At 41.1% G+C, this 14049-nt stretch overlaps 1 protein-coding gene across 1 annotated transcript in view; it reads left to right on the top strand.

Annotated features, from left to right (window-relative positions):
• Positions 1–12581: 12581 nt before the first annotated feature.
• Positions 12582–14049, top strand: part of LOC121865983 (acidic proline-rich protein PRP25-like) — a 2005-nt gene continuing 537 nt past the window's right edge. Inside the window, exons 1-2 of the mRNA XM_042365556.1 lie at positions 12582–12658; positions 13569–14049. The exon at positions 13569–14049 is cut by the window's right edge and continues 102 nt beyond it. Of these exons, the coding sequence (XP_042221490.1) occupies positions 12582–12658; positions 13569–14049 (558 nt within the window). The remainder of the gene's footprint in view (positions 12659–13568) is intronic.

Below are 14049 nucleotides of genomic sequence, written 5' to 3'. Positions count from 1 at the left end.
AAGGAAATAATAATCTTAATAACAGGGAAACAAAAAATATACGTCTGATGTACTGTAGTTCTAGAAGAAGGTTAATTGAGAACAAGAACTTGACTGTGACTGGCTGCGCTCATCAAGATAACCAGAGTGCCGCGCGTTCCATAGTTCACAAGGGGTAAGGTCGAGGGGTGGACGCCTCAGGACTGACCTACAGTACCTTAAATCACTAACAATATACACTCCGTTTAGTAATTCATTATTATTTTATTCCTACAGTTCATCTCCAAGTTTTTTGCAGCATCTATAGCTAGTGTGGGAGTCAATACATTTAACCATTAACTGTCCATCTCTCTTTGAATTATGAAATGTATTCCCTACTCCTTGAATCATTCCTCCTCTTCCTCCTGTCCTTATAGTTCCTCTGTTTACATTAATTGATCGTCTCTCTATAGCTCTATCTACTTATTTCATTCTATTCCCTTACAGTACGTCTTTCTGTGTTATTTCATCGACCACCTCGACCTGAACACACCCACAACAAAGCCCCGCCAACACGACTGACATACAACATTGGTTTGTTCCCTGGCAGTAGCTTGTGGTCTCCAGCTTCTCTCTGTTAAACAACTGTTCCTCCTCATGCCATAATATTATGTTTTCGTTACTGCTGGTGTCAACTCTATTTATTTGTAACGAAACTTTGGGATTCCTTCGGTGTATCTTACAACTTCTTGTTAGTCCTGCAGGAAGGTTTAATATACTGCAACAGTTTCTCTTGTGGACATTGACTACTGTGTAAACACGTCTTGTTAAGAACCGTCGCTACCTGCTCACTGGATGATGTATACACTGACTGTGATAATAACTCAGTGGTCATAAGAGAAAAAATTGAATAAAATGACACCGAGAAGACGCAGTTCATCCAAGGTCTTGGCTTTGTCTCAGGTAAAGTTCACTGATTTGGTGAATGGCTCCCCGACTTCCTGTGTGCGTGTGTGTGGGTGGGTGTGTCGCTCTTGGTCACCACACTGAGTAAGTATTTAACATTCTCATGACATATAACCCTAAAGATGTAACAGATACTGATAAGCCATAAAAGATAAGAGAGTCACCTGTACCACTCACCACCAAGAACCATTTTGTCTGTCTAAATTATGTTGTGTTGTGACTGTATTGTACACATGTTAAAGGAAGTTGGTTTCATTGGTTAAAGGAAATTCAAAACAAATCTCCATCCAAATCAATAGGGACCTTATTCTCCCCTGAATGTAAGGTCCCAATGTAATATTATGATCATCGGTAATGGTAACTCACGGTGGGTCCAGTAACCCTAACCTTTCACCTTCTCTCTAGGGGTAACGTACCTAAGTTTATTATTGTCAGTGTGGAGTGAAAATTCAAGATACGTTTCCTTATCGTACAACTAAAAAAACAACAACATTAATAACAAAAAAACAAAAACAAATTATAGCAATGATAACAAGAGAGATAATACGATAGCAGCTTAAATCAGTACTAAAGATAAGAATGATACCAGACACACTAACTTACAACAAGAAAAAAAACGATAAGAAACGATCAGAATAAAAATAACGATAACAACAATTACAAACAAGTAAAAACAACAAAAGTAACACCATCACCGATAACAAACCAAATTTACAACTACAAAAACAAGATGAGTGGGGGCTGGTGGGGGCTGATGGGGGCTGGTGGGGGCTAGTGGGGGCTGGTGGGGGCCGGTGGGGGCTGGTGGGTCTGGAATAATTATGTTTTATATCCAAACTTTTCAACTAGAGGAAAAATATTAAAACTATAATGAGAGTCTATGAAGAGTTATAGTCACAGGTCGGCTCATCTGCACTACCGGTTAGGTTAGGTGAATGCTTCCGATAACCACGTACCCCTGAGACACTACCCATCAACTAAGAAGGAAATAGTGAAAGTATCATAAGTTTTTTGGTTCATATTAGTCTTGTTTGTAACTGGTGTTTATAAGTCTTAATATGGTTGACGAGCACACGAAAACCAGACAGTTAAGAGGTGAGTGTGAGGGCAGTATGTGGTGACTTAGTATGCGGGATAAGGTCCGTTAGTGATGCAGTGTGTGGTGTGGCGTGGCGTTGACCAGGGCGGACGGGGAATAATCAGGGCAAGGGAGAATGTAGAGTGTAGGGGCGCCCTGGTGAAAGGTATACAAGGGACCCTGGCCACCTGCCTAAGGGTGTGTGGTCACTCCAGGCATATGAGAGAGAGAGAGAGAGAGAGAGAGAGAGAGAGAGAGAGAGAGAGAGAGAGAGAGAGAGAGAGAGAGAGAGAGAGAGCTTAGTAGGTGACATTGATTAGATTATCTGGCGTGGTTTAATATTTCCAGAGTTAATGTATTTGGAGTAACAGTTGTGAAAGCATCAAATGTGAGCTCCCCTGAGACCAGACTTTACTGAACACTGACACATATTCAGGGTTCAGTTAGTACATTCAGGACCCCTACACGTCCAGCAGTCCGTATCAACAGTATGTAACAGAAGTAACTAGCCGCCTAACATGCTATATAGTCAAGTCAGCTATCCATTCACTCCCTGGTCAACTGGGTGTGCCTCAGGGGTGCGAACCATTGACCCTTAGGAGGTGAGTTGAGCACTGAAACCACACACACACACACAGACAGTTGTCATTTACACTGATATAAAGAGCGTCTATTGCTTCACTGATACTGGGGACAACTTGTTATTATTCCTGAGGTATTTTTTTCTCCACATGTACGGACGATAATCTTAAAAATGTACTGAATTTATAACCCGTAAAATACTATGTCCATGATGTATTGTTATTAATTCTTAGTTCTTGATAATGATTTGCTCTGTTACATTAAATTTCTTCATCCTCTTACATCTGTTTATAATTGTTTTTTCTTCTTCTCGTTACAGTCATTGGGTGGACACTATTGTTCCTACTCATGTTATTGTTGCAGTTAAATGATTCATCTTAATCCAAACTTCCTTTCACTGGATATGTGGAGGTGTTACAAGGAGATCTAAAGGTATATTCTGGATTGGGAATTGTTAAGTTGTATCTGTCTATGTGTGTCTGTCTGTCTGTCTGTCCCTCTCTCTCTGTCACCCTCACCATCATCTCCCTCATCACCTAACCATCATCTCCCTCATCACCTCACCATCACCTCCCTCATCACCTCATCATCACCTCCCTCACCACCTCACCATCACCTCCCTCACCACTATATTAACAACAATACAAGTGTCGTAACCAGTAATTGTTTCTCGTAAAAAGAAAAGTGAACAAAAATTATATTCTTTTGCTGGAAAAACCCGGAAATATTATTAAAAAAAGCAACAATAAACGCAAAGAATAAATGACATAATTCGAATTAAACCTACAACATACTGTACACGTCTTGCTAATACGGTTAAATACGATGTTTTATTTGTCTTAGATAAAATACGTGTATATCCATATTACTTTCCTCGATACATTCATCCTTGCCCTCGCAGCTTCGGAGTAACGTGGTCAGGTGTGTGCATGTGTGTCCAGTCAGCTCATGTTATGGTTCCCGATGCTCCGACAGTGACAAGTACAATGGGGATCTTTCCAGCCTGAGGAACTCCTGTCTAAAGTAACCTAACTGCTGTACTGTAGCTGGGGAGTGAGTCACCTGTACAGTGAAGCAGAATATAATGTACTTGTTTAATCTATGGTATTTTTTGGGTATTGTTTGTTATTATTTTACTTCATGTTGTGATATAAAAATAATCAGATGCGGAATAGTTAGTCTGTTATTGATGTTAGTGAAGGATTTAAAGGTGTTTTCTAGTATATGTTAAGTGGACGTAAAAAACTTATTATTTCTCTGCGATTTTTATAGAACGGTTTGGGTGTGGGGGTGTAGGTGGGGGTGCGGGTGTGGGTGGGGATGTGGGTGGGGATGTGGGTGGGGGTGTAGGTGTGGATGTAGGGGTGGGTGTGTGGGTGTGGACAATGTGTGTGTTGTGTTAAGGTCGAACAAATCAAAATTCCTTTTAATGTTTTATTGAAGTTATTTTTCCTCCTCCTGTTATTGTGTCATTCTCTTGTTGATCACTAGACTGAGGGAAAGTCACTGTTTATACTAGTATTATATTTTACCGTTTTACGAGTTTCTGATACACTCTGTAGTTCTAAGTAAGGTTGACATGCAGTTTCTGATACACTCTGTAGTTCTAAGTAAGGTTGACATGCAGTTTCTGATACACTCTGCAGTGGTAAGGTTGATATGGAGCCTAGAGTCTAAAATACAAATAAATAATAGTTTTTTTTTGCTAGGATGTATTCAGCTTTTAGACAGATAAATGAGGCGCAGAGAAATAGGAGCGTGTACGGTGAAGGCCAAGATTAATAGACTTTTTTTTACAGAATCATCAATGTTCTGTTTACGGGAATGATTGTAAACCACAGTTGAGCCTCGTCTAGTGTAATGTACAAGCGTTTATATGACCCAAGTTTTGTATTATTTATGTAAACAAGATTTGTATTGATTTATATGAAACACCAGATAATACAAACGTTAATATTGGTAACTCTTTAAGACACGAGACTACTACCACCCCTTCTGCAGGTTTCTCAGACGCCAGGTAAAGTGTTTTCCAGAGGGTGTTGACCTGCAGGTGTTCCAGTGACGTGGTAGAGGGCTGGAAAGTTAGTCTCACGGTAGAATTGATTACTGAGAGTGACAAAAGAATAATCACTTCTGTTAAATTAAAAAAAAAAGTGTGTTTGTATAGTTTGTTTATAAGAAGACCAGACCAGACCAGACCAGACCAGACCAGACCAGACCAGACCAAACCAAACCAAACCAAACCAAACCAAACTAAACCTAACCTAACCTAACCTAACCAAACCTAAACTTAACCTTGTATATTATTCTTGAGTGAGTGTTAATAATATCACCATGTAAAGGTTACTGTACTTGTATCATTACCTGTACTTGTGTCTAGGGAAGTGTGAGTGTGGCGTCACCATACAGCCATGACCCGCAGCTGCTATTAGGAGAGGAAGAGGAGGAGGGTAAGGAGGAGGGTAAGGAAGTAGATCGTATTAGGAATCACTTCAGAAATATTAATTTTACCGCCCCTGGTGAAGTATAACTTAGTGTTAGAAAGTTAAACATCGGATAACGAGTCGGTAGGTCGAACGTGCATGAAGGCAGCCATGTTACTGTGAACTGTAAATAAGAACATAACTTCAGATACTAGCCATCGGTTACACTTCAGTAACAGCTACCCACTTCCTACCACTACCCTTCACAGCCTCACTAATCATCCGTCCATTGCAATTCGAGTCTCACACACACACACACACACACACACTTAACGGGGCAGTTACAGACCACAGGTGGGCAGGATAGTAATGACTGAGCAAGAGAGAAAGCGAGTGTGGGGGTCGGTGTTGTGGTCATCCGTAAGGGCGATATTGCGTCTTTTTTGCCGGGAGCTTCCACTTTCCAGACTATTCCACGAGGCCAAGGTGGGACCAGTAACACTGTATTGTATCTACTGTTGTTGTTATTGTTGTTGTGAGGTAAATAGGTAATGGTTGGTTACAGAAGTTGTGAAATAAATTGATCAATTTCTGTGTTATATTATATTTTTTCTTCAAGATCTGTTCACCACTGGATGATGACGTGGTGATGGTGTGGTGGTGTGGTGGTGATGAAGTAAAGGTGTGGTGATGGCGTGGTGATGGTGTAAAGGTGTGGTGGTGATCTACAGGCGTAATAGTGATGGTGTGGTGAAGTGGTGATAATGTGGTTGTGACGTGGTAGTGATGTGATGGTTACGGTGACTCTGTATGGTAACTGTGATGGTAGTCGTACTTTCAATAGCTCTGGGAAGCAATTGTGACGACAGTGGTAGTTAGGTCGATGGTAATAATGTTAGTTATGGTAGTTTTAGTTGGTGGTTGTGGCAGACAGTTGAGTTATTAGCCGTTTTAGAGTTGTGTTGTTAGGTGTGGTGGCAGTCTGGGGGGTGTTGGTCTTACTGATTAAGTCATGGGAATTATCTAGAGACTCTGATCCTATTGTAGCCCTGGGAGGTATAAGTCTCACTGGGCTCCTACCATACCTGTGATTAACCTAGATTGGGGTCATCGGTCGCCTCCCTCTCCACCTGTTCCAGTACCCTCACCTGTTCCAACATCCTCACCTGTTCCAGCACCCTCACCTGTTCCCTCACGTCCTAGAATCTACTCGAACACGAATGTTAAAACAAAACCCAGAGAGAGTTTTGCCTTACTAACATTTAGATATCTTCCATTTTAGTTCCTCACACGTTTTTACCCACTGTTTTTTATTAATCAAATATCACAACGCTAGATAGGTAGATATTTTGCCACCAGATACTGATCTAATATCCTCCAGGTGATGTAAAGACGATCCAGACGTTCATACCGACACCTGGCAGACGTACGTATGACCTACAGTAAGTGCAGCAGCAAGGTGATTTAGGGCCCAGTAAAGGAGAGTAAGAACATTCCACACCAGGGAGGGATTCTAGACCAAGGTGAGCCACTCCCATATGTGAAGTGCTCGCGTCCCTCCCTCCCTCCCTCCCTCCCTGGCGACACACCGACCCATGTAATAGTTTGGATCTAAGTAAAAAGTTGTTCTGCTGACTGAGAGGAAGATGGCAAGAGTATGCAAATAGAGAAAGAGAGATTCCGTTTGTAATTATGATTTTGTATATTGAAAAGTTAATGTTGCGTGAAGAATTGTTTTGTTAAGGAGGGAAGACACGTGCTGTAGTTTAATAGTAGAAACAATGCTCAACAAAAACATCATTTTATCTGAAAAAGGGAATTGTGAACGTGACTTCCGGATGACCTATTTAATACGAGTCAAGAGCACTGACGGACAGGAGTGTAGACTGTAGTGATTATATTAAGTGATGAATGCTGCACACACACACACACACACACACACACACACACACACACACACACACACACACACACACACATCCCAATCACTATTAAATGATACTACAACACAGGAATGTTAATAAGGGAGAGAATGGACAACGAAGACGAAAATTCTGAAGTAAAAATAAACTTCAATAAGGTTTACAGGGAAGAATAAAGTTGGGATTTAATAATAATGAAAAAAATAATAAAACATAAGAGACGACTAGAGATGTGAATGACACTTTTGTAAATGTTGGGTGGATGGAGGAGATAAAAAGAATGTTTAAAAGACCCACAGAAGAGAAAACAACAACAATAAGTGAATGAAGATAAGAAAATGAATACTAATAGATAAAACGAAAGTATATGATAATTAAACAACTTAAACAAAATACTTAAGGTAATGAGAACTAGATAATAACATACTACTACCATTTATCAGGTGATTGAAAAAGAAATTGATGAAAGGGAGAGAGAAAGAGCACAGTTCCCACGACGCGAGATAACCGAGGCACTGACATGAACGTACAGTATTCCAGAGAACTTGATGCAGGGAAGCGACTCATTGTTCAAGCGTAGAAGGTGAATGTTAACCAAGAGTGTCATTTGAATAAGAAACGAACAGATACAGTAAGAGGTCCAGTGTGTGTGTGTGAGAGGATGTAGTGAGCTAATGTCTTCAAATATCTGAGGGAACAGGATGCGAATTAAGTGAGGATTGGAAAGTAATCAAAGTCTCTCTCTCTCTCTCTCTCTCTCTCTCTCTCTCTCTCTCTCTCTCTCTCTCTCATTTGCAGGCGGAAGCACAATACAAGAGTTGATTATGTAAGGACGTCACTGTATAGCCAACACTAGCGGTCATGAAGAAAGTCTCCAATCCACGCTAGGACACCACTACTCTACCCCCGAATACCGTACACCTTTTAGTTACATTCTCAAGTCGTTCGTGGAGATACGCTATCGAAAGCCTTGGCATAATCTCAGCAGTTTTGGGATTCAGAACAACGAACCAGGTTATCGGATTTTTGTGGGTGACTATACCAGGGTAAGATAGACGAGCGTAATAGTTACTTATAATGTAAATAGGAAAAATATAGACATATTAGTTCAATCTCAACATAGCCTATCTACCTACACGTCAAGGAATAAATTAATTACCTATCAAGATTATTAATTATTAAATGTATATATATAAAATTGCGCTGCCATTGCTGTGAACTATTCCAAAATGAGGTATCGTGGAGGGTGACGCTGTGACTCTCTCTGGTCGTCTGGCTGGGGTGAGGCGGTTCATTGTGGGGAAAGTGAGTCAGGTAAGATATTTTTGTCTATCGGTACCAGGTGAGAGGAGGTGTTAATATGAGAGAGAGAGAGAGAGAGAGAGAGAGAGAGAGAGAGAGAGGAGGGGGGTGGGGGGTGTGTGTGTATGTGTCGTCCACAGTTACACCTGCAGCATCACCACCACACCTTTACCATCTACCTACACATCTGCTCCCTTCACTTCCGTTCACCTGGAAGAAACAAGTTTTTTTTCCCCTGTGGGCAATAAAGTGGTTACACACACACAGCACACACACACACACACAGCACACACAGACACACACACCTGACTCACTTGCAGCTGTTTCAGGTGTCAGGTGTATACTACTTTTATAACTACAGGTATACGCTTGTCCATATAACAAGAGGATCATAGAGTATGTTCCTCTTCATATACAATACTGTGGGTTAGCAGATTTATCCAACGCGCGCTCTCGCTCGCTCGCTCTCTCTCTCTCTCTCTCGCTCGCTCTCTCTCTCTCATTGCTCGACCAACACTAGAGCAGGTTCAGATACATTCAGGAGTCAGTGCATGCCCATAACCTACCAACAGTGTTTAACAGAGACGTGACCGACCACCCAAGAGCCGATCAGTGGCGAAGAGAATAAAAGTAAAGGGTTTAAATCTAGAGGATCTTAATATTGTTTGCCACAGTATCATCAGCCATTATTAACCAAAACCTGAGACTAGATTAAGACTCAAATTATCTCTCAAATTCTCCTCGTGTTTCCTCACTTACCTCTGCTTCCCCCTCCCCTCACACCTCCTCCTCCTCCCTCCCACACAACCATTCCCTCCATCTTATAAACTGTATAAGGAGTTTATTTCCATCACAGTGATAATAAAAACAACAATATCTTTACTTACCACTTCAGAGTAGACTGTCAGCAGCGTAGGTCAGGGCGGCTTCCTTTCCTTTCCACCGTCACCGTTCGGCCTAGCCTCTTGGGCGGACAACCAAGTCCTTGTAACGCACTGTTGGCAAGTACTGGGCATGCACTGGCTCCTGAATGTATCTGTACCTGCTCCAGTGTTGGTCAAGTCTGGTTTTGAATAATTTTACACTCGGTACCGTCACAACACCCAGGCAGATTGTTCCAAAAGTTCACAACACTCACTCCAAAAAAAGTTTGCCTTGGCAGTTTCCTGGAGGCTTAACACAGGCCAGCAACATACTGCGTAGATCATAAACTCAGTAATAGACACAGAGAGGAAAGTTAAAGAACTCATAAACCAACATCTATAACCTGGTGATGTAGTTTGTGAGCTGAAACACAGATGGCGGTATGCTAGCCTAAGGGTCTGTAAGCAGCATGGGTTTAGGTAGGCAAAGGAAGGTCACTAGGTTTCTGTGGCCAATTGTACGTCACTGGTCTGTACTACACTACACTATCATACTTGTCTTAAGGTACAAAATGTATCATACCATACATACCATACATACCATACATATCATACATACATACATATAGTTGGTAAGGGGCGGGTGGATAACGGAAAATATTTGTGTTATGCCTCAAATTTCACTATTCTGCCATGAACTTGTTCCCACGCATTATGTTACACTCAGACAAAACTATTATGAAGTCTGTTATTATTAGCATCATATCAAGGGCTCAATGTGTTTATGGGTCTAAAATTGAGTGACATGCAAACTTTTGAATCACTGAGGTTTTGTGCCTGTTAGTTTTAAGGTTTCACTGTTAACATAGCGCAGATTTTTATATTCATGGACACATATTGTAAGTCTTTTAATTACACAGAGATATTATAGCTTCTAAAACGAAGTATCGTGGCATCGTACACCATTTAATAAGAGCAGTTTATTGAAGGAATTAACACTATTTTGTTAATACTCGTAAATTTACTGTTGGAAACCTTCACACGGAGGCAATTTACACACACATACACACACTGGTAGCAGGTCGGGGCATAACACTTAAGTACGCGCTACACTTGCTGACAGAGTTGTTTTGTTGACAAGAAATATTCAAGAGTAATTTTTTGTAAAGGAAACACAAACAAACACACAGATGGTGACGCAATCTTGACGTTAATCAGACAACCGTTAGTGATAATAAATGACTGGAGAAAATATAGAAGAATTAAAGAAGAGAAATTAAAATGAAAGCAAAACAGGAACCGTGGAAAGAGTTACAATATTGACCTCCCACTTTCTGTCTTGTCATGGAAGGTTAAGTCTGGCTGTTGATAATTACCCCCATCATCCACCGTGGTAATGTTGTCACTGGTGGGCCCCTCTGGCAGGTCACATAAGTATCATCTGGTGAAACACATGTCTCATTAAGTTATAAGTTGACTTTATCAAAGGTTATAACTATAGAGGACTCTGAACTCTCGGACTGAAACACCGACTCAGTTTAACACTTCGTCAAAATTACACTGAGACTAGATTCTAAAAAAAAATAATGTCTCTCTGCGGAATATCGAACGTTCGAATCTGTAATACTTGAGACTCAGAAACGTAAAAGACATAGTACCAAAGTGTGATGCTTTGTTTGGTCAAGGGAGGACTGTAACTAACTTCATAGATGAGAAAGCGAAAGTGGTCGAATGAAATATAGCTTCAATGCCTCTTTATGTGTTGAAAGGAAAGGCTTAGTTTACATAGCGGTTATAAATGTTTATCAAAGCCTGCGTAGGTTATGTTAATTAATCTTCTATGTGTAACTACGGCTTAGTGGTTACTGTACGATGGTTCTCAATCACAGGATATCAGACCTTGTGATGATCAAGTGTTGTTATTCACCGCTCAAAGATTCATGATGCCTTTGATCAATTTAGTATATATTAGTATGAGTATGAATGTTTCCTACCCCGTGGAACACCTCTGGGTAACTGAACATACGTGTGTGTTGCATCTAGTGTTATAGTTTAGGTTATCACATCTGCAGTTTCAGATAATAGTCGATAAACAGAACCTTTGATGAAGGGAGGACAGATTGTTAACAACTACAGCACAGTTACACAAGTTGTACCTCCCCTCCCCTCTGTCTTACGCCGGAATTTATCTCCTAGGACATCCCGAAAGAGACAACGGTTAAAAAAACAGGCAGAGAGAATAGAGAGAGAAACAGAGCTAGAATGCATCAAGGTGTAAGTGTGGGCAGCAGGTAGCGAGCCAGGCGGTGAAGGTGGTACCGGGGCTAGGTAAGGGAAGGCGTTGCGTCACCAGTGAACTAGTTTTTGTAGCAGAGGACGAGACTGTGGTGTTCTGTCTACCAGGATCATTCCTCTATCACTGGAGCTGTGTGTGTGTGTGTGTGTGTGTGTGTGTGTGTTTGTTTATCCTGAAAAACATAAAGCTCTAATTAGAACTGTGAATTAAATCTCTTCGCTTGATAACTGGTAAACAGGTAGTCTCTCTCTCTCTCTCTCTTGATGGAGTAAGTAGTATATTATATACATTCACTAGAGAGAGAGAGAGAGAGTGTGTGTGTGTGTGTGTGTGTGTGTGTGTGTGTGTGTGTGTGTGTGTGTGTGTGTGTGTGTACAAATAGGTTATAGACTCCCACATTACATCTTGAAGGTCATATGTGTCAGGGGGGGGGGTTAGGGTCGAAAAATTAAAATTACTCCCCCAAAAAAACTTTTACTTGTTAACTCTGTCAGCCTCTTCTTCCCGGCTCTACCAGCAGATATGATCACCACCTGACAGAAAAGAGGCGCTACCATCCCCTACCAGCTGTATACAGTAAGGAAGATCAATAAGGTGTCAAATATCCAAAGATGCGAAGGTTGTCAACACGAGTAGGAAGAAAACATCCTCTAGATGCTCTAGTAAAACAGCTTTCACTGATATAATTGAACGTTTAATATAGATATAAAACCTACCCGGAAATAGTGTAGCTATAGTGAAGGAAGTTGTTTGACTGTCTGACCTGACCCAGTGAAGTTAGAGTATTTAGCTTATGTATAAAACACATGAATACATAATAATATCTATGTATCTAAGAGTCAGTAATAAGATAGATACAGTGTGTTAAAAAGGTCGGGTGGTTTGGGTCATCTACACCTACGATATATAGAGATCCAGTGATATTTTCTGTAGGTCCATAAAACTGTTAACAGTAATTGTAAACACACAACACTAGTGAACTCACAATTCAGCCCAGTTATTGTGGTTCCTAACTATCTCATCATAAATGTATTAAGACAAGAACTATATCTACCAATGAACGTTTTTATGATAAATAGTAAAATATTTGATCAACACGCCATTAATTTATAGGTGTAAATCTGAATACCGATATGAATAAAACATCAGAAGTGAAAGTTATGTCGAATTTTGCTCAAGTCAGATGACACTATGAGCTTCCATGAGCTAGCAGCTGAATTCTTGGAGACTAAACGCTCATACATCTCGTCAAACTCTGGGTGTTTGAGGTATGTGTGGCTGTGGGTGGACATGGCCGAGTGCATAAACATCACTAAAGTGTTACTCAATTAAAGTTACCACGAATAAAAAAAAAATGTATCCAAGATGAAGGCAGTTATCATAGAACATTTATTGTAAACTCTAATCTGTTACTCGAGGCCTAGAGTCAGTTTGTAACAATTCAGTTGATTGGTTGGCCGACGAACACCCAAAGAATCACGACATTACTTCAATATTCAACCTATCGTATTTTATATTCTGATATTTTAAATAATATGAATATTCTGTGTTGATTTCTGATAATTTCATTTCTATATATTTGTAATGCATATAATATATCATTTTAATTTGGTGTAAATCACTCTTTAACTTCAAACACTTATATTTCTGTCACCGTTAGCTAATATTGTGATGCTCTCGTTACCCCTTAGTTCGGCCGTAGTCACAAATAGATATTTATTCTTCCAATAACTTATAAATATATGTCTTCCAGTCACTTAGTGTATATGAGACATTACGTATAGTGATGGATGGTGAACTTATAGGAGGGTGAACAGTGAAAGTGAGGATAGCCAGCAGTGAACGCGGCCAGTCTTGACGATCACACACTCAGAAGAATAAAAAGATGAGATGTGTGCGTGTTTGGCGGTAACCCATCTTGGCCCTGTACTTTCTAGTGTAGGGAAAACACACACACACACACACACACACACACACACACATATATATATATATATATATATATATATATATATATATATATATATATATATATATATATATATATATACATACATACAACAGTGGGCGGGAAGGAAAGAGAGAGAGAGAGAGAGGGTTTCAGGGCTTCAGAACCCCAAGCAATCCTCGGAACCCCAAGAAGCCTTAGGGATCCCAAGAAGTCACAGGGACCCTAAGCAATCCTCGGGGACCCCAAGAAGCCTCAGGGATCCCAAGAAGTCACAGGGACCCCAGGAATCCTCAGGGACCTCAGGAAGCCACAGGGACCCCAAGCAATCCTCGGGGACCCCGGGAAGCCACAGAGATCCCAAGAAACCTTAGGGACCCCAGGAAACCACAGGGACCCCTTGAAGCCTCAGGGTCCCCAGGAAACCTCAAGGACCCCAGGAAACCACAGGGACCCCCAGGAAGCCACAGGGACCCCAGGAAACCTCAAGGACCCCAGGAAACCACAGAGACCCCAGGAAGCCTTAGGGACCCCAGAAAGCCACAGGGACCCCAGGAAGCCTCAGGGACCCCCAGGAAGCCAGAGAGATTCCAGGAAACCACTGAGACCCCAGGAAGCCTCAGGGACCCCAGGAAGCCTCTGGGACCCCAGGAAGCCACATGGACCCCAGGAAGCCTCTGGGACCCCAGGAAGCCTCAGGGACCCCAGGAA

This window comes from Homarus americanus, unplaced genomic scaffold, assembly GCF_018991925.1.
Source record: "Homarus americanus isolate GMGI-L3 unplaced genomic scaffold, GMGI_Hamer_2.0 scaffold21824, whole genome shotgun sequence".
NCBI classification, from domain to species: domain Eukaryota; kingdom Metazoa; phylum Arthropoda; class Malacostraca; order Decapoda; family Nephropidae; genus Homarus; species Homarus americanus.
The sequence above is the reverse complement of the archived record's forward strand: the minus strand, read 5'-3'. Positions and strand labels throughout refer to the sequence as shown.